Raw genomic sequence first — 22744 nt, 5'->3', positions numbered from 1 at the left:
ACTACTTTGGACGGTTCTGACTTAGAATATGTGGACAACTACAAATACCTAGGTGTCTGGTTAGACTGTAAACTCTCCTTCCAGACTCACATCAAACATCTCCAATCCAAAGTCAAATCTAGAATTGGCTTCCTATTCCGCAACAAAGCATCCTTTAACTCATTGCTGCCAAACATACCCTTGTTAAAACTGACCATCCTACCAATCCTCGACTTCGTGATGTCATTTACAAAATAAGCCTCCAAACACCCTACTCAATAAATTGGATGCAGTCTATCACAGTGCCATCCGTTTTGTCACCAAAGCCCCATAATACTACCCACCACTGCGACCGTGTACACATCTCGTTGGCTGGCCCTCCGCTTCATACTCGTCGCCCAAACCACTGGTTCCAGGTCATCTACAAGACCCTGCTAGGTAAAGTCCCCCTTATCTCTGCTCGCTGGTCACCATAGCAGCACCTATCTTGTAAGCACGCGCTCCAGCAGGTATATCTCTCTAGTCCACCCCCAAAACCAATTCTTCCTTTGGACGCCTCTCCTTCCAGTTCTCTTGCTGCCAATGGACTGGAACGAACTACAAAAATCTCTGAAATTGGAAACAACCTATCTCCCTCACTAGCTTTAAAAGCACAGTTGTCAGGAGCAGCTCATAGATTTACTGCACCTGTAACATAACCCATCTACAATTTTAGCCCAAACAACTACCTCTTTAACCTACTGTATTTTATTTTAATTAATTTATTTTGCTCCTTTGCACCCCATTATTTTCTGTCTCTACTTTGCACTTTCTTCCGCTGCAAACCAACCATTCCAGGTTTTTTTTTTTTTAGTTTTATTTACTTGCTGTGTTGTATTCACTTCACCTCCATGGCCTTTTATATTTTTATTTATTTTATTTTTATTATTTATACATATATATTTGTTTTGCCTTTCACCTCCCTTATTCACCTCACTTGCTCACATTGTATATAGACTTATTTTTTTTTCACTGTATTATTGACTATATTGTTTTGTTTTACTCCATGTGTAACTATGTGTTGTTGTATGTGTCGAACTGCTTTGCTTTATCTTGGCCAGGTCGCAATTGTAAATGAGAACGTGTTCTCAATTTGCCTACCTGGTTAAATAAAGAGGTTAAATTAAAAAAAAATAAAATAAAATTAAAAAATGTATCTAGAGTGCTGTAAATAGTACCTGTGTGTGTGTGTGTGTGTGTGTGTTGTGTGTTGTGTGTGTGTTGTTGTGTGTGTGTTGGTGTGTGTCTCCGTGTGTGTGTGTTGTGTGGTGTCCTGTCTGTCTGTCTGTGTCTGTGTGGTGTGTGTGTGTGGTAAGCTGGTCAACACTGTTTGCACCACAATCCGTCCACTGTGAAAAGCTGAACAATGTATCTGCTACATTATTTCATTGTCTGTGAGAAGGGTACTGAAGTGTATTGTAGAGTTGTGGCGTCTCTGTGTAAAATGCACTTTCGATATGATGGAAGGTGACTCACGCGTAAACCTTCAGCAGGTGATCGTCTTTAGAGTCTGGCCGTGAGGAGGTCTGCGATAGCTGACCACGGCCACAAGCCGAAGGGCCGTTCTGTACTGGACACTACAAACAGGTTCTTCTCTTCTCCCCGGCGCCCATATCCGCCCTGCAACCACACAAACGACAACCACAGTCAATGTCTGTCCATCAGCGCTCCTGTAGTTACATATATTAGAGAGTGTTCACCCACTTAACTATAATTACTGCAATACTATAATACTATGTTTATTAACTGTGTTAGAGCTGTGTTCATTTGTTTAATGTATGCAATATAAAAATGTAGTGTTTGACTAATTAAGAAGAGGAAAATACACTGGGAACCTACCAATTCTCATAATGTGAACAACAATGTAGACGTCTTTTCTGAGAATCGCTGCTCCCCCAAATCCTGAAGAGAGAAAAACACATACATTTTTAAATCACAGGGTGATGGTAGTATTACCTCAATACAATAACAGGCAAAAGCGTCATGTGCAGAATGACTACTACTTCTATACCCCCCTGGGGTGCATAGAAGACACAGTGAAGTTCAGTACTCGCCACCAAAAGAGGGTGCATTGTCTCTCTGTCTCTTTCTGGCGACTTTGGGCACTCCGTTCTTATTCAGTCTGACAAAGAAACCTCCACTGGAGGAGGAGAAGAGAGGACAAAATAGGGAAAGAAGAGGGAAGAGAGGTTATTCATTGTCACGCCATAAAATAAAATATATGTTGGTGATGACAGTAAACATGACAGAGGAGGGGAGTTGGCTAAACAACAAGTAAAGCTACTAGATCAGGACTCCCACACGAGAGTAGTGTACTACAATACAAGCAGATGTAGTGTACTAGCAGTGTACTACAGTACAAAGTAGTGTACTAGTAGTGTACTACAGTACAAGTAGTGTACTAGTATGTACTACAGTACAAGCAGATGTAGTACAGGTACTAGCAGTTTGTTGTACTTAACATACAAGTAGTGTACTAGTAGTGTACTACAGTAACATTGTAGTGTACTACAGTGTAGTGTAGCTAGTACAGTAGTGTACTACAGTACAAGCAGATGTTAGTTGTACACTATGACTGCAGTGTACTACAGTAAGCAATGTAGTGTACTAGTAGTGTTACTACAGTACAAGCAGGATTGTAGTGTACTAGGCAGTTACTTTACCAGTTACAAGTAAGTGTACTACAGTACAAGCAGATGTAGTGTACTAGTAGTGTACTAGAGTACAAGCAGATGTACTGTATTAGTCTACAAGAGTACAACAAGAGGTAACCCAGAGGTAAGCTACCCCATATTCACAGAGAGAGAGCCCTGTGGCAAATAACGCTAGAAGAAGAAGAATTAATGCCATAGCACCATGACGAGATTGTACCCAACATGTACGCAACATATCCGGCAACACAGAAAAAATATATGCTTCATTTCCATGTCCGACAACACAAGAAAATGATGCTTCCTTTCTACCAAACTAGATTAAATATTCATAGAATTTAGCAAATTCTTCAGAAGCGATACTAACCCAGTTCTTGGACTCTCGACCAACGGAAAGGAAAGTGACGGAGTGTAGATTAGAATGAACAAAGCAAAGCGCTTTGCAATAACATTGGGGATACACTACAATGTCGGATGTCATTGTAATTTTGCAGTATGGCAAGGAGATGAAGGGGGAATTCATAAAAACATTATAGATCATGGAAGAAAAGCAGTGAAATGGCAAACGTCGCAATATCCACCTACATATGAAGACCGTACTTGCTACAAAGTTACAGAAAGCTAAACCGCACACGAACCGAAACTGGATACATTGTAAACGCAGGTCCAATGAAGAAAAATGTTGCTAGCTAGCAATTGATTTGTTTTTTTGGGGGGAGAATAACCTAACGTGGTGAGTGATGAACATGAATTTCATGACACAAGTGGCGCTATGCTGTCAAATCCTCCCACATGAAACGTCTAGTTTGACCAGCTGTTCTCAGCAACTGATCTTATTTAATTCGGCTGTCATATTGGCAGGTTTGCTAGCAACAAACTATTTAGCTAGCTTCTAGCCGAGTGTTTGATATGCAATGTGATCTCCTCGTAAAGTGTCCTGACGAGAAGGCCCTTTGCCAGGCAAAATTGGGCATCATCAGCTCATTGTTATGGAAGTAACAAACGCAAATGCCGCTATTTAGCTTTTATTCTGGCTGCAGAAGATGTGACTGTGTTAGCCATAACTAGTTAGCAAACAAGGAATAATAACATTGCCAGTGAGCATGGCAACAGAACATTCGTAATGAACAACTGGGTTGCATCTCTAGCAACCAAAAGAGGAGAAAGTATGAATTGAAATATCAACAAAAAAATGTTATTTCTAGAAGTAAATGTCTGCTTTAACTTTGTTTTCTCTGGTAACTGTGGTATAAAAGGGATAAATCCCTCCGTCCTTGTCACGTTCTGACCATAGTTCTTTTGTGTTTTCTTTGTTTTAGTGTTGGTCAGGACGTGAGCTGAGTGGGCATTCTATGTTGTGTGTCTAGTTTTCCTGTTTCTATGTTTGGCCTGATATGGTTCTCAATCAGAGGCAGGTGTTAGTCATTGTCTCTGATTGGGAACCATATTTAGGTAGCCTGTTTTGTGTTGGGGTTTGTGGGTGGTTYTCTTCGGTTTTGCCACATTTGTTATTTTGTATTTTGTAGTGTTCACGGTTTTGTCGTTATTAAACATGATGAACACTAACTACGCTGCATCTTGGTCCGATCCCTGCTACACCTCCTCTTCAGACGAAGAGGAGGAAATCTGCCGTTACAGTCCTTCATTAAATAGTACCCGCAAAACACCAGTCTCAACGTCAACAGTGAAGAGGTGACTCCGGGATGCTGGCCTTCTAGGCAGAGTTCCTCTGTCCAGTGTCTGTGTTCTTTTGCCCGTCTTAATCTTTTATTTTTATTGGCCAGTCTGAGATATGGCTTTTTCTTTGCAACTCTGCCTAGAAGGCCAGCATCCCGGAGTCACCATTTCACTCTTGACGTTGAGACTGGTGTTTTGCAGGTATTATTTAATGAAGCTGCCAGTTGAGGACTTGTGAGGTGTCTGTTTCTCAAACTAGACACTCTAATGTACTTGTCCTCTTGCTCATTTGTGCACCAGGCCCTCCCAATCCTCTTGCAATACTGTTAGAGACAGTTTGCGCTGTTCTGTGAAGGGAGTAGTACACAGCGTTGTACGAGATCTTCAGTTTCTTGGCAATTTCTCGCATGGAATTTCTCAGAACAAGAATAGACTGACAAGTTTCAGAAGAAAGTTCTGTTTCTAGACATTTTGAGCCTGTAATCGAACCCACAAATGCTGATGCTCCAGATACTCAACTAGTCTAAAGAAGGACAGTTTTATTGCTTCTTTAATCAGAAAAACAGTTTTCAGCTGTGCTAACGTAATTGCAAAAGGGTTTTCTAATGATCAATCAGCCTTTTAAAATTATAAACTTGGATTAGCTAACACAACATGCCATTGGAACACAGGAGTGATGGTTGCTGATAATGGGCCTCTGTACGCCTATGTAGATATTCCATCAAAAATCTGCAGTTTCCAGCTACAATAGTCATTTACAATATTAACAATGTCTACACTGTATTTCTGATCAATGTGATGTTATTTTAAATGGACCAAAAAATTAGATTTTCTTTCAAAAACAAGGACATTTCTAAGTGACCTCAAACTTTTGAACGGTAGTGCACATAGCATGCGTATTATACATATTGTGTTTATACAAATTCCAAAAACATCTACAAAATGTGTATTTAACCAACTGCAGCATAATAGAACTGTCCTCAGATGCTTCCATGCTGAAAGGATAGGAAGGAGAGTGACTGTCAGACAGAGGACACACACACACACACACACACACCATCCCGTGCCATACTTGTCCCATCCCGCTGCCAACGGCCAGCTAATCCTGTTAGGTGACTTTCACAGCCCTCAGATAAGCAGAGAGAGAGCCTTGTAATGCCGGGACAGCAAGCCAACTCCAACCTCGCTGCTACAGCTATAGCCTTACATGGGCCGTTAGCTAGCTAGCCTGTTAATTCAGCAAGCCAACCAGGAGATTGACAGATTCCTATGCATTAAGCATGGGAGTCACACACGCGTGCACTCGCACCCACCCTCTCCAATCTCTAATTAACACTACATTTTTGAAACCTCATCCTCCAATTACCAGCCGCTCCAGTGCATACAGATCCCTGAGCCCCACGACACACACACACACACACACACACACACACACACACACACACACACACACACACACACACACACACACACACACACACACACACACACACACACACACACACACACACACACACACACACACACACACACACACACACACACACACACACACACACAGCTGCAAGGCTGCTGATCAGGTTGCTTCAGACCACTAGCAGGTCTCTAGTGGGACCATATCACTGCCTATCAGCAGATTCATTTAAATATAATGAATGGCTTCTCTCCATCCCTCTCTCCCTCCCTCTCTCCCTCCCTCTCTCCCTCCCTCTCTCCCTCCCTCTCTCCCGCTCATCACGTAGTCCCTCTACAGTGCTCGGAGCATTTATTTTTTCCTCCCCTGGTATCGATGATTGCATTAGGAAAGAGATCCAGACATGAGCGTTGGCCAGAATGACCTGGCTGGTGTGTGTTGAAGGCTAGGTAAATGAACCATTCTATACAGAGTCTCCAGGGGAAGTGGAGACGGGATATCACTCCACAGTGGACTGTCTGAATCAGTCTGAGGGACTATCGTATAGCCACACAATATGGCCCACACACTCACAGACAAACACAGAGGGAAGCATTGCGAGAGTGTGTCTCATAGAGGACCCAGACCAGATGCGGATTTAGGTATAGGCGACATGGGCTGCCGTCCATGGCGGCATGTCACCGGGGGCGAGGCGCCCGCGCAAATGATTTGGGAATGGTGACATTTCCGTGATCGGTTTTCTATCGCTCATTTGCACGTCACGTCACCGTGTGGGACTGTGGGTCAAATAACCTTGTCGGAGTGGGCGCCCTGATTTTAGTTTGTGAGCTAGGCAGGCTACTGCCTGGGAAGGTCTCCCGCTCAGAAGTACGAGATGGGGAGGGGGGCGATGGTAGGTTGACCTCAGGTCTCCCCACTGGAAGCCTAAGATAGGGGGAGCGGGGGAATCTATCAAATAGCGCACCTCTAACTTTGGACAGTACTAATGCAATTAGTAAAATCAGTCACATTACGAAATACTACCAAATAAACTCATACATTCATTCATAATACTGTGAATATATAGTTTCACAGACACATTGTTGCATTTTTTTCTGGTTTATGCCAAATCGTTAATAACATAAAACCAGTCTGCACACCACCAAGGTGAATTGGATTAGTCTTGACTCTTGGTTGACAGTGTTGGGGGATGGGTATTGTATTGCTGCTCAAGTGCCAAATCAACACAAATTTGTTTGTCTTTGCAACTTCTTTTTGATATTTATGAGTCTTACTTTTGTATATGTCTTTATATTTACATAGTTTTAAATGTTATGATTATTTATTTGTGTTGTTCCAATGTCGGAATAAAAATGACCGTTAGTGCAGAATGGTGCTTCTTTTTGTGTTGGCGGGAGGGGGGGCTGAAGGGGGGGGTCCCAGGGAGCCATACAAGCCAGAACCGCCACTGACCCAGACACATTGAAAATAAGTGTTGTTACCAATTCCAAGCATACCAATCAACATCCAAGCTATCAGGGAACGTGTCCCCACTACACCATCTGTGACAGTTCTCATTAGACTGCTGTTGTTTTACTGGCTGCTCTAACAATAGATGTTTGTGTAGACAGCAGCTAGTGCCCCATTTCTACTCATCCATCCATCCATAGTCTTGTTAAAACTGACCAGAGTGTGGAAGAGGAGAGGGAACCCATTCGTTTCTATGACAGCAGAGAGACAGGGGCTTGAGTGAATGTTGACAGAACTGCTCAGTAAGAAGAGAGAGAGAGAGAAGAGGAGAGAGAGAGAGAGAGAGAGAGAGAGAGAGAGGAGAGAGAGAGAGAGTGGGTGTCTGGATGGCTTGTCAGTGCTATCCACTCTTCAGAGTGGTTGTAGTCGTGAATGTGTGTGTGTGTGTGTGTGTGTGTGTGTGTGTGTGTGTGTGTTGTGTGTGTGTGTGTGTGTGTGTGTGTGTGTGTGTGTGTGTTGTGTGTGTGTGTGTGTGTGTGTGTGTGTGTGTGTGTGTGTGTGTGTGTGTGTGTGTGTGTGTGCGCGCGCCTGCATCCATGCTAGGGTTATTAGATATAACACAGATGCCATGTCTGACTCTGAATGAGGGCTTCTGCTGAGCTGGTGGTGCTGGCATGGTTTCTCTTTCCTCTAGCTGTGGTCGAGAAAGAGCAGGTCGGACCCCCATCTGGCTCCAGTCAAACCCCGAACCAACACAACACCATAAGGACTAATTAACTGGCTGTCAGCCAGGTTGAGGGAAAAAAAGCCTTGGAAAACAGCCAAAAAAAAAACAGAGTCCACGTCCCAAATGGCACCTTATATCCCATATATAGTGCACTACTTTTGACCAGAGCCCTATGTCAAAAGTAGCGGGTGCCATTTGGGATGCGTCCAGATTCCCCTTCAAGACAACATAGGTGGGAGGAAGATGAACTCAGCGGGCACTCAGAGCTTCCAGACAATGGAGGAAAACAGCTGAAGACAGCTGTAGACAGCTGAACAGACCCCAGCCAGAGAGAGAGAGAGAGAAAAAGAGAGAGGGGGAGAAAGTAATTAGTTAAGACGAGATAAGATAAAGCGCTGCTTGCATAGAGAGAAACGTATTCATCTAACGGGACAGTCGGCTGGGATAAGTTGGATGCGTCGCGTTTCTCACGCCTCTGGGCTAGAAGATGCACAATTCCATCAAGTCTATATCAAGGGTGAGAATCCCATAAATGATATAGTCTTTCAAACGATTCTGACTATGTTTTGTGGGGGGTTACGTTTATATTTATCAAGCAACTGAGCGACAGCTATGATATAGTGCTAAGCACACTTACTTCTCAATAAGAGAACTATCTTATAGCTAGTGTGCTTAAAATACATTTCAAACGGCACGACATTACAATTAAGGACTAATTACCGGGCACAGGTACTTAGTGGCAAGCGTTTTTAAAAGAAAGCGCGCGAGAGAGAGAGAGAGAGAGCGAGCAAGACAACGAGAGAGAGCTGGTTGGAGCGAAAATTAAGATAATACCGTTAAAGCTAATTATACACTCTGTGACAAAGTTGCTTGCTGGGAAAGTGGAGGGGAAAAAAGTGCCTTCATTATCATGGACTTCAGAGCTGTGAGTTAGAGAGCCAAGAGAGCACACTTAAATAGGCCCCTTTTTAAAGTGAGTACCACTGGCACTCTGTGCAGGTAGGTATTTTATTCAGAAACTGCTCTTATTCCCCAGTGCACACTCTCGACATTCAGGCAGACAAATCACGCCATCAACACAGCCTTGTGCAGAGAAGGTGAAAATATATGTTCTCTCATGTGATAGTAGTCACAGCAACACTCACAAGGGGAAGAAGTGTAGCGACTAACTATAGGATGAAAAGCTTCCGGGAGGATGAAACACAACAGTGCAACATCCATTGACAGTTACCCGGACGACAGACACCACAATGAATTCTGGGACATCAGTCTATCGATGCCTACGAATAACCGTGTATGAATAATGGTGGACTAGATACACTTGGCTTCTCGTCTCTGTTGCACATGCTGAAGCATTCATCCCATCACCATCAGCCTAGTTTCTATCATGTTAGCCACCAGGGTACAGACGTCAGACACTGTTGTACAGAAAGAGGACGCTTGAGCCTCTATTCTCACACTTCCTTTTATTTTTCTGATGAATGGATTCATTTGCGAGTTGAAATGGAATTTCTTCCCTTTGACTCACGACACACTCAACTCTTCAGAGGAAACAGTGACGTTAATTCACACAGCCTTCTCACCAACGGGCCACTATGAGTGTGTGTGGATGTGTGTGTGTGTGTGTGTGTGTGGTGTTCCTTCACACGTAATCACCCGTGCGCCTCCCTCATAACTACTACCTGCAGCAACGGCCAACCGCAAACAAACCCAGTGACGTGGCTTTGACTTGCGTTTACAGTCAGATGAAAGGAACATGGCCTTACCCACTTCAACCATGCCACCAGTTAACAGCTCATTGTGACGCACCATTACAGTCCGATAGTATTGGCTACAAGTGTGGTAGCCTCAATGGAGGTCAAGGGGAAAAACACAACCGATAGACTGGTTGCTAGATGCCAGAACTGGTTAAAAATGTAATTCCATTGTTAGTTGCAAAGACCCCCAACACAAGGTCAGAGGTCAGTCAATCCTGTTCACTTCAAAACAACATCATGAGACCCTACTTACCCTACCTACTTAAAAATATAATGCAATACAATAAAACACAACACAAAATGCGTTCATCCCTTTGACTTTGATTTGGGGCAGCCGCCAGCGGATGCAAGACACACATACTATAAGTTACACATTGAGCACACACTTCAAAGTCAACAACATATCGATAGTAGCACATCCCTGAGAACGCGTGCCCAATGCAGTGTTTCATTCTAAGTAGTATACCCGTGTTAGTATCAGAACATACAGTCACAGCGGTTGCAACGTTTACCTGAGTGGCCTGTTCTCCCTGCCGTCATAGATGTGGAAGAACACCTCCAGCTCCTCTCCCAGGTTGGAGCTCATCAGACTCTTCATGTGGACGAAGAGGTGGTGCGTGCTGGCCGGCACCGGAGTCTCCTTCTTACGGTGACGGTGCTCCATCTGTAGTGTGGACAAACAGGATCAGAGATCATGTGGACGGCGCAAACACCAGTCTAGTCCAGTGGCGCGTTATCGTCAACGGGTCGGGAAAAAGTCAAAACCCTGATGGTCATCAGCCGGTGCAAACACGGGTCTACTGGTCGTTTATTATCGGAACTAGGGATGTCATGAAGACAGGAAGCTAGCGCTCTGTAATGTGTGCACACAGGATTAGACATGTCAAAACCCTGGTGGTCATCAGCCGGGTTCAAACACAGGTCTTTTATAATAGCATCTCGACACAGCCTTATCGTTGGTTCTGAGTGCAGAGATTACCCCATGAACACAATTGAATCACTTTCCCTTTTTCAATGAACTGATTTATTCAGCGTTGACCTTCATAAAAATAAAAAAAAGATCTAATTTGACTTGAATTAAACACTTCAAAGTGGACTTACAGTAGCTCTGTGAAAATAAACGGCAGCATTGGCTTTTTAAGCTGTTCTGTCTACTCTGGCGTTTGCCTTTCATCTCAGTTGAGGAAAGCGCTTTACAACTGGTTGAGTAGAGCAGGTAAAGAGAACGAGGTAATTTCAGATTCATGCTGCATTTTCAACCTTTCGCTCCAAATCCCATTAAAGGGGCAATCAGCAGTTGAAACATCCATTGATTCCCATTGATTCTTGAAGAATATAACTTAGAAATGACTCAGGAGCTTAGTTTAACTGTCACACCCCACCAGAACACTTATTTTATTCCAATGTTTGTAAACATGGTTAAAACTATCATTTTGATATCACAGATGGTCAGTACCTCCATCCATAGATCATTTCTCCCGACCCATCCATCACCTTTTTACCAAAACAGTGGTGGGGAAAATGTTTTTTTATTGTTTCAACTGCTGATTGGCCCTTTAAGTCAAGCTGTGTTAAAGCTATGCATATTATTTCCCAAAAACCGTGTTACGTATTCCATTTAATTCCAGAGGCTGCACGTTCACAGCACGCTTCCTTAATAGTCGCCTAAATCTAATTTGTTTCAGTTAATATGCTGCCCTCTTTGTAGAAAAAAAACTGATGATCGGTCCAACACACACACACGCATGAGGAAATGAACAAACACACACACAAATGCCATTTACACCTTTACAGGAAGAATGTCACAACACAGAGTGCTTCAAAGGAATTATATTTATTTCATTTCATTTGCGCACACACACACACACACATCACAATCAGCCATGTCAAACTGGGATAGAATGAACAGTAGCACAATGTACCCACAGCATCAAGCCTTATGCGCTCTTAAGCACTGTATAATAATGTATTAAATCAACCAGATCTACAGTACATCTCTACATTATTATCTGACACAGCAGTGTGTGGGGTAGTACTGTAAAGGCGTCCGCATGCTTCCCAGACGAAACAGTTTGGAATAGTTTGTGCATAGATTATGACGACATTTTGTGACGTTTTGGACTTTGGTATGTATTTTTTGGGTTGTTCGGGCACACAAAATGTTTTCTTGAGGCAAGCTGAAGTCAGTTGCCAAAGTCTACGCCCCTTCGTCGGTGATTGGTCAATAGTAGGCATTCTTCAGTAAAGTCTTTGATGTCATTCAACGAGAGACGACTAGTTTTCACTAACATTTTCTTATTTAGAAATACTGCACCAAACATCTTAGTTAGATGTAAAATTGCTCGACTAAGATCTTAGCAAAAACGTAAAATTACTGACAGATTTCTTGAGTTACCTTCTGACTTTTTTGAGGAAGTGTATACTGTCTACGGTATCTCAAAATGGACAAAGAGTACTCTTCACGCTTTTTTCTCGTTTTTCAAGCGAATGTCTGTTAAGGGAGTATGCGAGCACACTCGTTCGCTTCGCCTAGCCGACTTCGGCTACCCGCCAGCCGAACTGAGGCATGCTGACGCCTTCATACAGATTATTCACAGCTCACTGCTGTGAAAAAGAATGAACTCTCATCTTCCTTAGTCATTGTCTGTGTTGGTGCCCAGCACAAGGACAAAAGAAGGACGGGTGGCAAACAACTAAACATCGAGCTAGGACCCAGTCCAAGTCTTCCTTGCACGCACCCACTCAATCACTTACCCACTCACTCACCCACTCACTCACCCACTCCATCAGATGGTTGCTACAGTCCCTGCCGAAGCCTGCCCAGCATTCATCTTCACTTTTCTCTCAGGGATAAGGACTAAGAGGTGGAGGAGAGGAAGATGTTGGGACGGAGGAGGAGAAGAGAGGCGAGGAGAGGGGGCACCAGCAGGCATTGAGACGTTCTGTTTTCCGCGGGCTCACGTAACAGGGTTAAATCTCCCAGTTTAGTTTCATCTGGAATGAATAGGCTTATGTGACAACTGGTGGAATTTCATTAGCAGCGTTCTTCTCTGTCTCAACTGCGCAGTACGTTAAGCGACCGCGGGGAGACAATGTCTTACGTGACTGTCTCTGCCTCACTTAATACGGGAGGGGAACTAGTGTAGTGTAGCATTGCAAGTGAACCGTTCAAACCGTTCAAATATTGTTCATAATATATATGATGATTATGCCATTGAGCAGATGCTTTTATCCAAAGTGACTTACAGTCATGCATGCATACAGTTTTTGCATGTGGGTGGTTTTTGTAATCAAACTCACTATCCAGCTGCTACAGAGGACCAGGTTCACCATGTAATATTTCCGAGTAAGTAGCGTGAAACAGAAACAAGTATTGTAACAGTCTAAATGTCCCTGGGCTTTAGAGAGAGAGAGTTAAATACAGCCTACTGAGATTCTTAAGAGATCACATAATCAAGGCTACAGTATATAAGGATCCATCCATTATGCCTTTATCACGTGAAACGTGCGGCAAAGGACAATCTGAAAAGGAAATATCCTAGACCAGTATAGTTCAGGTCGGCACAATAGTGTGAAACAGGTTACTCTCTCCATGCCATCTCCATGTGTGCTAGTGCTAACTGGAGACAGTATGTTGACCTAGGTAAACCTGAACTATCCATCACCACTGTTCAGTATGACAGTGTAGCGAGCCCTACTGTCCCTGCTCTGCTCTGGGCTCTCTGACCTACAGCTCAGTGGTCCTAAACACACATCTGAATTACCGGTAGAGAGGTTGGCACAATGTAGTATAATAAATTGTGTTTTTTATCACCAAGATCGGGTCACAATAAAGAAATAATATATATGAATATACCATTTAGCAGACGCTTTTATCCAAAGTGGCTTACAGTCATGCAGGCATACATTTTACATACGGGTGGTCCTTTTACGTACGGGTGGTCCTGGGAATCGAACCAAGCGCCATGCTCCACCAAGTACTCTTGAAGAAATCATCTAACCGAACACTCGCGCTCTGATGCAAATCATTTGTGTTTTGTTGGACAAGTGCACCTTAGTTTCTTTCTCTAATACTGACTGTAAAAAGAGGAACGGCACTGTTGTTCATCTGAAGTGCTTTTTCTGAGTGGAATGATCCAAAATTACGCTTTGGTTCATTCACCGTATTCTATTACATTTGTGTCTGAAATCAAATTAATTATTTGACAGATCAATATCAGTTTCTGATTTGGATGAAAGCTTCTAAATTACTTTCAACACCTCAAGCGTATTGCATAGCGGTGGGAGCAATGTAGCAGGAGCAGCCTACCAGAAGAGCTGGAGGTGTGGCCTATTGGGGGTGTGACTTTGTTTGTTCTTTTGGCCACCCGTGAGCGTGAATGTCATTCCAGGTAATATGTTCTTCTTTTATGATTATATGTTCACTGCCAGCACTGAATCATAACGAAATTTAAGGATATTTGAAGGAAATCTGATCAAGGTATGAAAAATTACTGTTGCTTCTACATTGATCAAATTTGATCATAAAGTTACTGGCCCCCTCCCGTTGATTCATTATTAAGGGGACAAGGTGGCATTTTTTATTTAACCTTTATTTAACTAGGCAAGTCAGTTAAGAACAAAATTGTATTTACAATGACGGCCTACCCTGGACGACACGAGGCCAATTGTACACCGCCCTATGGGACTCCCAATCACAGCCAGATGTGATGCAGCTTGGATTTGAACCAGGTACTGCAGTGATGCCTTTTGCACTGAGATGCAGTGTCTTAGACCTGCACCACTTGGGAGCCCATTTTAATACACCAATGGTAACATGATATATTCTCTTACCTAAGGCGTGTTTGCAGATGGGCATGGTTTCATTGATCGACAGCTACTCTACTGGTGCCAAATGTTTACTGTAGGGTGTTAGCAAATATAATTAAAAGTTTACCCTATTTACCTATGGCAAATATACTTATATGTTTCCCATGTTATCTGTGTCTGGTGTTTGCTAGATACTGGCTAGCTAGGTCTTCAGTCAGCATGGAACAAATGGGGGTGAAGGGTCGTTCAAAACTCTGACAGCTGTCAAGTCAACACATTTGTCAGTGCTGCTGTGAAACGCAGCACAAAAGACATGCCAAATGGGAGAGGTAAATATATATATATATATATATATATATATATATATATATCGTTGATGCAATTTCAATGTTGCTTGAGTTGTTTTGTGCATCACCAATTTAGCTTGAGGTGATTTTTACTGCAACACTGCATCCAAGTTGCTTGGCATAGACGTTTCAAAGAGCTGTCACTCAAGGTGAGCTCATGAATATAAGCTCTGCCTGATAGTTAGCCATGAGAGCAAAAGGTACTTTCCAGAATGACTGTACAGGATTATTAAATAATATCTGCATAAGTAATGTGATTTTAAAGAGCTGGTCACCATCTGTGAAAGTCTTATGTAAAAAAAATAGTTTGTCCATTAAAGTAACATCACATTGATCAGAAATGCAGTGTAGACATTGTTAATGTTGTAAATTACTATTGTAGCTGGAAACTGATAATTTTTTTATGGAATATCTACATAGGCGTACAGAGGCCCATTATCAGAAATCATAACTCCTGTGTTCCAATGGCACGTTGTGTTAGCTAATTCAAGTTTATCATTAGAAAACCCTTTTGCAATGATGTTAGCGCAGCTGAAAACTGTTGTTCTGATTAAAGAAACAATAAAACTGGCCTTTTTTAGACTAGTTGAGTATCTGGAGCGTCAGCATTTGTGGGTTCGATTACTGGCTCAAAATGGCTAGAAACAGAACTTTCTTCTGAAACTTGTCAGTCTATTCTTGTTCTGAGAAATTCCATGTGAGAAATTGCCAAGAAACTGAAGATCTCGTACAACGCTGTGTACTACTCCCTTCACAGAACAGGGCAAACAGGCTCTAACAGAATAGAAATAGGATTGGGAGGCCCCGGTGAACAACTGAGCAAGAGGACAAGTAAATTGGAGTGTCTAGTTTGAGAAACAGATGCCTCAGAAGTCCTCAACAGACAGCTTCACTAAATAGTACCGACAAAACACCAGTCTCAACATCAACAGTGAAGAGGCGACTCCGGGATGCTGGCCTTCTAGGCCATAATTGACATAATTGCAAAAAAATGATAGTTATTTATTAGGTTTAACAAAAGGATAAAAGTAAGTTGAATGTTGAAAGAAATAGGTTGCAACTTTAAATATAGGTTTGTTAATAATAAAATGTAACAGTTTACACTGAACCATATATTTGGCTTGTCACCTAAAAACCTCACAAACTTTTACAGATGCACGATTGAGAGCATCCTGTCGGGCTGTATCACCGCCTGGTACGGCAACTACACTGCCCACAACCGCAAGGCTCTCCAGAGGGTGGTGCGGTCAGCACAACGCATCACCGGGGGCAAACTACCTGCCCTCCAGGACACCTACAGCACCCGATGTCACAGGAAGGCCAAAAAGGACAACAAATCCCTGAGCCACTGCCTGTTTACCCCACTATCAGCCAGAAGGTGAGGTCAGTACAGGTGCATCAAAGCTGGGACCGAGAGACTGAAAAACAGCTTCTATCTCAAGGCCATCAGACTGTTAAACAGCCATTACTAGCAGAGAGAGGCTGCTGCCTACATAGAGACTTGAAATCATTGGCCACTTTAATAAATTGAACACTAGTCACTTTAACAATGACACTTTAATAATGTTTACATATCTTGCATTACTCATCTCATATGTATATACTCTATTCTATACTATCTATTGTATCTTAGTCTATGCCGCTCTGACATTGCTCATCCATATATTTATATATTCTTCATCCCATTCCTTTACTTAGATTTGTGTGTATTAGGTATTTGTTGTGAAATTGTTATATATTACTTGTTAGCTATTGCTGCACTGTTGGAACTAGAAGCACAAGCATTTCACTACACCCGCAATAACATCTGCTAAACACGTGTATGTGACAAATACAATTTGATTTGACCAATTTTTTATTTAATTAATTATTTTTAAACCTAACTCATTTACTTGTAACCAGTGCCGCAATTTTTTTTAGGATGATCCAAATACGCATTGTTTACAGTGCACACCTATAGTAACTGTAGGGCTTGGTGGATGGACTCAGAGAAAAGACATCTCCTCATCTCCTTGTACATACACAAGGTTAATCCTGCAAAGCACTCATCCGCAACTAGGGCTGTGGCGGTCATGTCATTTTGTCTGCCGGTTATTGTCAGGCAAAAGACTGCCGGTCTCACGGTAATTGACCGTTAATTAACATAAACATGTTTAGCATCTCCAGGCCTCCACGCACACACACAAGCTGCTGATGCGTGCGCCTTTGGAACATCTACAGTAAAAAAAATATATATATAATAAATCAATTGAATATACACCATCACAATACATCCAGTATTTATTTTAGGCAGGTCTAGAGAAACATTATGATATGAAGAAAATGAATTCAGAAGAATAGAATATGTTGCCCTACTGTATGTTATCTGACTATGCTTCATGCCATAGGCTGTAGGTGTCACGCCCTGGCCTTATTTATCTTTGTTTTCTTTATTATTTTAGTTAGGTCAGGGTGTGACATGGGGGATGTTTGTGTGTTTTTGTCTCGTATAGGGTGTTTGTAATGTCTAGGTTTTTTTTGTAGAGTTCATGGGGTTGTGTTCAGTGTAGGTGTTTATGTAAGTCTATGGTTGCCTAGATTGGTTCTCAATTAGAGACAGCTGTCTATCGTTGTCTCTGATTGGGAGCCATATTTAGGCAGCCATAGTCATTAGGTAGGTTGTGGGTAATTGTCTATGTGTAAGTTGCCAGTGTCTGCACTTATTTGTTTTGTATAGCTTCACGGTCGTCGTTTTAGTGTTCATCGTTTTTCTTAAATAAATACACAATGTATTTATATCACGCTGCGCCTTGGTCCTCTCTTTCACCCGAAGACGATCGTGACAGTAGGCTTGTTCATTTAGCTGACAAGACAAGCTTACAAGTCTCATGCCATTATTTTATATTATATGATTTTATAGTAAGAAGATTATAATTGAACTTAGCTGAGTAACATAGAAAGGATATTTTTCCCATTCCGGAGTTAGAGTGCACATACGAAGTAGCTATGTTGAGCATAAAAGTGAATTTGAAACAGGTCCTATATGCTAGATTTAGAGGTACTTGACAACTTTAATTGTGAATGATACAGACCTTAGAATGCCTTAGAATTCAAAAGATATATGGGCTGCATGATACGACTGCAGGCTGTTGACGATTTGAGAAAGCCGCAAAAAAAGCTTGCGCTCTGTTCCTTACCTCGGACCGCACATTGTTGTCTCCAGCTCTAATCAAGTGATCATTATTTCACCCATCAGACTATTCTCAATTGAATCTTGTCTTTACTACTATGAAACATTTGTTTAGATTTAGAAATGGCCCGTTATCAAATGGGCAGGAAAAGAGGTGAAAGACCGTATGCACTCGAATAGCGAATGGAGGCCACTTTCCCGCTGGTTCGTCCCATGTTGGGTAGGCTACTGGGGTTATATCACTGCCCAACAGGTGATATTCTGTCCAAGCTCTGTATGCCATGGCCTCTCCAACCCTGTTCCTGCAGCTACTCAGTGCTTCATTTGGGAAATTCAAGTGAAATCTGTTCAGGAACATCGATAGTAACATGTTTTCCCAACGAAACATACAAAACATGAACAAAAGTATGTGGACACCTGCTCATCAAACATCTCATTCCAACACTATGGGCATTATAACAGCCTCCACTCTTCTGGGAAGGCTTTCCACTAGATGTTGGAACATTGCTGCGGGGACTTGCTTCCATTCAGCCAGAAGAGCATTAGGGAAGTTGGGCAGTGATGTTGGGCGATTAGGCCTGGCTTGTAGTCGGCGTTCCAATTCATCCCAAAGGTGTTCGTTGGGGTTGAGGTCAGGGCTCTGTGCAGGCCAGTCAAGTTCTTCCACACCAATCTCATATCTGTATGGACCTCGCTTTGTGCTCGGAGGCTTTGTCATGCTGAAACAGGAAAGGGCCTTCCCCAAACTGTTGCCACAAAGTTGGAAGTACAGAATCATCTAGAATGTCATTGTATGGCGTTAAGATTTCCCTTCCCTGGAACTAAGAAGCCTAGCCCAAACCATGAAAAAGGGCCCCAGACCAAAATCCCTCCTCCACCAAACTTTACAGTTGGCATGTAGCATTCTCCTGGCATCTGCCAAAACCAGATTAGTCCGTCGGACTGCCAGAGAACGTGTTTCCACTGCTCCAGAGTCCAAGCTTTACACCACTCCAGCCGACGCTTGGCATTGCACATGGTGATCTAAAGCTTGTGTGCAGCTGCTCGGCCATGGTTCTTGTGCTGACGTTGCTTCCAGAGGCAGTTTGGAACTCGGTAGTGAGTGTTGCAACCGAGGACACACAATGTTTATGCTCTACTTGCTTCAGCACTCAGCGGTACCGTTCTGTAAGCTTGTGTGGCCTACCACATTGTGGCTAAGCCATTGTTGCTCCTAGATGTTTCAACTTCACAAAAACAGCACTTTTAGTTGACCGAGGCAGCTCTAGCAGGTCAGGAATTTTACGAACTTACTTGTTGGAAAGGTGGCATCCTATGACGGTGCAATGTTGCACGTCACTGAGCTCTACAGTAATATTTGTCTATGGAGATTGCATGGCTGTGTGCTCGATTTTATACACCTGTCAGCAACGGGTGTGGCTAAAATAGCCAAGTCCACTAATTTGAAGGGGTGTCCACATACTTTTGTATTTCATTAAACTGTTGACAGCTCCTCTCTCTGGGCGCTGAAGAAAGGAGAGAGGGGAGGAGATGGAAACGCGGTGGTGAGATTTTCTGTAGCTTAAGGTAATGCATCAGCCTATTCATTATGAAAATATAAAAAGCGCCCTATTACTAGGCTATTCAAAACCAAATACAAATTCAATATAATGTAGGTTAACTGAATGTTTTTAATTTAGGCTAGAGAAATTATGTACCAAAGATATCTTAAATCTGTTTTTTTTTTTTTTCTCGGGCTTGGGCTCATATATAGGCCTACGCATATGCATAACCTCTAATACGCATATGCATAACCTCTAATACGCATATGGATGTTTTGAATTAATCATCACCATAGAAAGCACTTTCCATTTCGTTGTGCTAGGCTTTGAAACAACATCCACAATGACCATATTTTACACTCAGTTTCAACCTGCTGTTGAACATCTTTCTTCAAATTGATCATCACAGTGAGGTGAGTTTTAAAAGCACATACTGTTTTCATGTGTTTGATGTGATTTTCAAACCCATTTGCATTGATGTTAGAGGGACAATAGAGTCCTGAGTACCCGGCCATTAGCGACCTGATGATCATTATAGAGTTGGGTCCTACTAACACATGTCCAGAGTGCATAAGAGGTGATTACCAAGACTCCACGGTCACATAGAATTTGACTGCAGTCCTGACTCATGACTGCCGGTGTCACGGTAACGCAGTCACCGCAACAGCCCTATCTGCAACTTAATAAAGCCACACAATGCGGAGGGGCACAAATAAAGATCTGCCTTTGTCACCAAACAAATTAAACGGGTTCTCTGCTGCTGTTGTCATGATGATGGCGATGTTATTATTGTTTTGCATCCATGACGACAACAGTAATTGTTTGGTTCTTCCCCCTTTGTATCTTCCGTCTCAGTTACTAAGGAATTACTGTAATTTTCCACATCCTACACGCTGTAATGGAGATGCATTTGGCTTTTATTTCTCTCATCCCTCACTCCCCTCTTTCTCATCCCCGTGTAACTTCTTTGTTTATCAAAAAGGATTAAGTGCCTCAATTACATTGTGTGGGGAAAGAAAAAGCCATCTCACGTCAGGATAGGAGCATCGGGCAGGGGATGTGGTTGCTATGGTTACGGGGAGGGAGACGGAAAAGGGGGGTGGGGTTGTGGAGGAAAAGCGCTGCCTGGGGAGGAGAGTGCGGAAGGGAAAGGCGAAGGGAGACTCTTATGTACCTTTATTCAGCCTTAAAGAGTCAAATACACAGCTGAAAATACAGAGGAGAATACTGCCACACACTCAGCAGTCACAAGGGCTAGCTATGTGGCTAATGCTAGAGAAAGGTATAGTGGACAGTGGATTGATGAGGATACTGATGGGTTCTGACTTCTAAACTTGAAAATATGAAGTATCCTTATTCATGTCACTGAGAGAGGGGAATGTACAACGTTTACATTCTGTCAGAATGTGTTATTGTCAGACATCAGGGATCCTATGGGAAGGAGAATGGCCACGGTCAGGTACAAGTCAACATATGACAGCCGTGAGAAGTGAGGAATTTGGGCAGAGGTCAGGTCAGATGAAGTGAGGAAGAACAGATCTCACTAAAGTTTTGTCTAGCAACAGAGGTGTATTGGATGTTTAGATGTGTAAGGAGACTCAGCAGAGGAGGAAGGGTTAAATACTTGTGCTGGTGGAAACATGTCTGTCCGTTCAGCTGTCTGGCCCTTTGGGTGAATCAACTTGGTTTGAGCTTTACTAATCGTCCGTGAGTTTTTACTCGGTTCATTTAGCACCTAACAATAGTGAGTAGGCAATACAGAGTAACAAGAGAACAGTGTTCAGACAAGTGTTCCTGGTTTTGGGAATATAACTCACCAGTTTGAAGAGTTCTGTGACGCTGATCTCGTCTGGGTCCACCATGCTGAACTCCCTGCGGGGTACCAGGTCCAAACTCAGCTGTCTGGAACACACACACACACACACACACACAACAGGACTGTCAGTGCATCAAACCATTCAGACAGGACACACTTGACAGAACTGCAAGTCTGCTATGTCTCACAGGGACATAGAGGCATAAAGGGGTACCCACACACACACTCTAATCTCCCATGGATAGATAAGTCTTTCAAAGCATGGGATGGTATAAGACAAGGAGAGGCTGTGTCACAGAGCTCTTCAAACTGGTGTTGCAGGGGGGGCGGTCTATCATCTGTCCACACCCAATAGCAAGGGACTGACAGGTGTCGTTTTATCTGCCCGGGAGTGGAAAGTGTTTGTGTGTGTGTCTGTTTGATACAAAATGAAAAGTGTGTGTCTGTATGAACGTGTGGTGTGTCTGTTTGAAGGGGAACGGAACTCATTGAGCACAGCATGTGCCTGGGGAGAGTGTGACATTCATAGACAGAGGGACTGGGGACTGGGATGCAGGAATGTTTCTCTCTCTCCACTACTCACTCGTTTCCCCAGTCCAACCTGGCAGTGATGTGCTGTTTGACGTCTTTCATGCGGTCGTTGGTGAGGTGACCAACCAGAACCTGTCTCCTCAGGTCCAGGATCTCATTCATCACGTGCCACAACCGATGGAATAGATCCCCATCATTCTTCTACAGAGACAGAGAGAGAGAGACAGCGAGCGACAGAGAGAGCACGAGAGACAGACAGTGAGAGAGAGACAGTGAGAGCGAGCGACAGAGAGAGCACGAGAGACAGAGAGAGCACGAGAGACAGACAGCGAGAGAGCGAGCGAAAGCGAGCGACAGAGAGAGAGCGAGCGACAGAGAGAGAGCGAGAGAAAGCAACAGAGAGAGAGAGCGGCAGCGAGAGCGAGCGACAGAGAGAGCGAGCGACAGAGAGAGAGCGAGCGACAGAGAGAGAGCGAGCGACAGAGAGAGCATGAGAGAGAGAGAAAGCGAGAGAGCAAGAGAGACATTTCAGAGTAAAACAATTGGGGCCAGACAGTCAGCCTGCTATAACAAGGAATTAATCACAAATTCAGACTTTCTGTCTAACAAGCACAGATCATTTATTAGACACAAACACAAGCAATGTTACTCATTAATATGCAGAAAAAAAGCTTCCACTGTTTGCTGCAGGAAAAACACCTGAGACAAAATGTATTGCCCACTAGTTGAAAGGCATTCCCTGTCTGCAATGGTTAATACTCAGGTCTATTCTCCTCTCTGCAGGAGGTGTGGGGTACACATGGGAACATGCACGTACATGCGTGTGTGTGTGTGTGTG

The 22744-nt window shown here is 43.1% G+C and overlaps 1 protein-coding gene across 1 annotated transcript in view; it reads right to left on the bottom strand.

The window, feature by feature from the left end:
- LOC111956092 (dedicator of cytokinesis protein 4-like) overlaps window positions 1-22715 on the bottom strand; it is a 115011-nt gene extending 92296 nt beyond the window's left edge. The window contains 9 exon segments of the mRNA XM_070436553.1: window positions 1495-1638; window positions 1854-1900; window positions 1902-1920; window positions 2076-2101; window positions 2104-2158; window positions 10206-10357; window positions 21377-21461; window positions 21959-22107; window positions 22704-22715. Coding sequence (XP_070292654.1) covers window positions 1495-1638; window positions 1854-1900; window positions 1902-1920; window positions 2076-2101; window positions 2104-2158; window positions 10206-10357; window positions 21377-21461; window positions 21959-22107; window positions 22704-22715 — 689 coding nt within the window.
- Between the last annotated feature and the right edge of the window lie 29 nt (window positions 22716-22744).

The sequence above is a fragment of the Salvelinus sp. IW2-2015 genome, linkage group LG3 (genome assembly GCF_002910315.2).
Source record: "Salvelinus sp. IW2-2015 linkage group LG3, ASM291031v2, whole genome shotgun sequence".
In the NCBI taxonomy this organism is placed as follows: domain Eukaryota; kingdom Metazoa; phylum Chordata; class Actinopteri; order Salmoniformes; family Salmonidae; genus Salvelinus; species Salvelinus sp. IW2-2015.
This window is presented reverse-complemented; position numbering and strand designations above follow the sequence as displayed.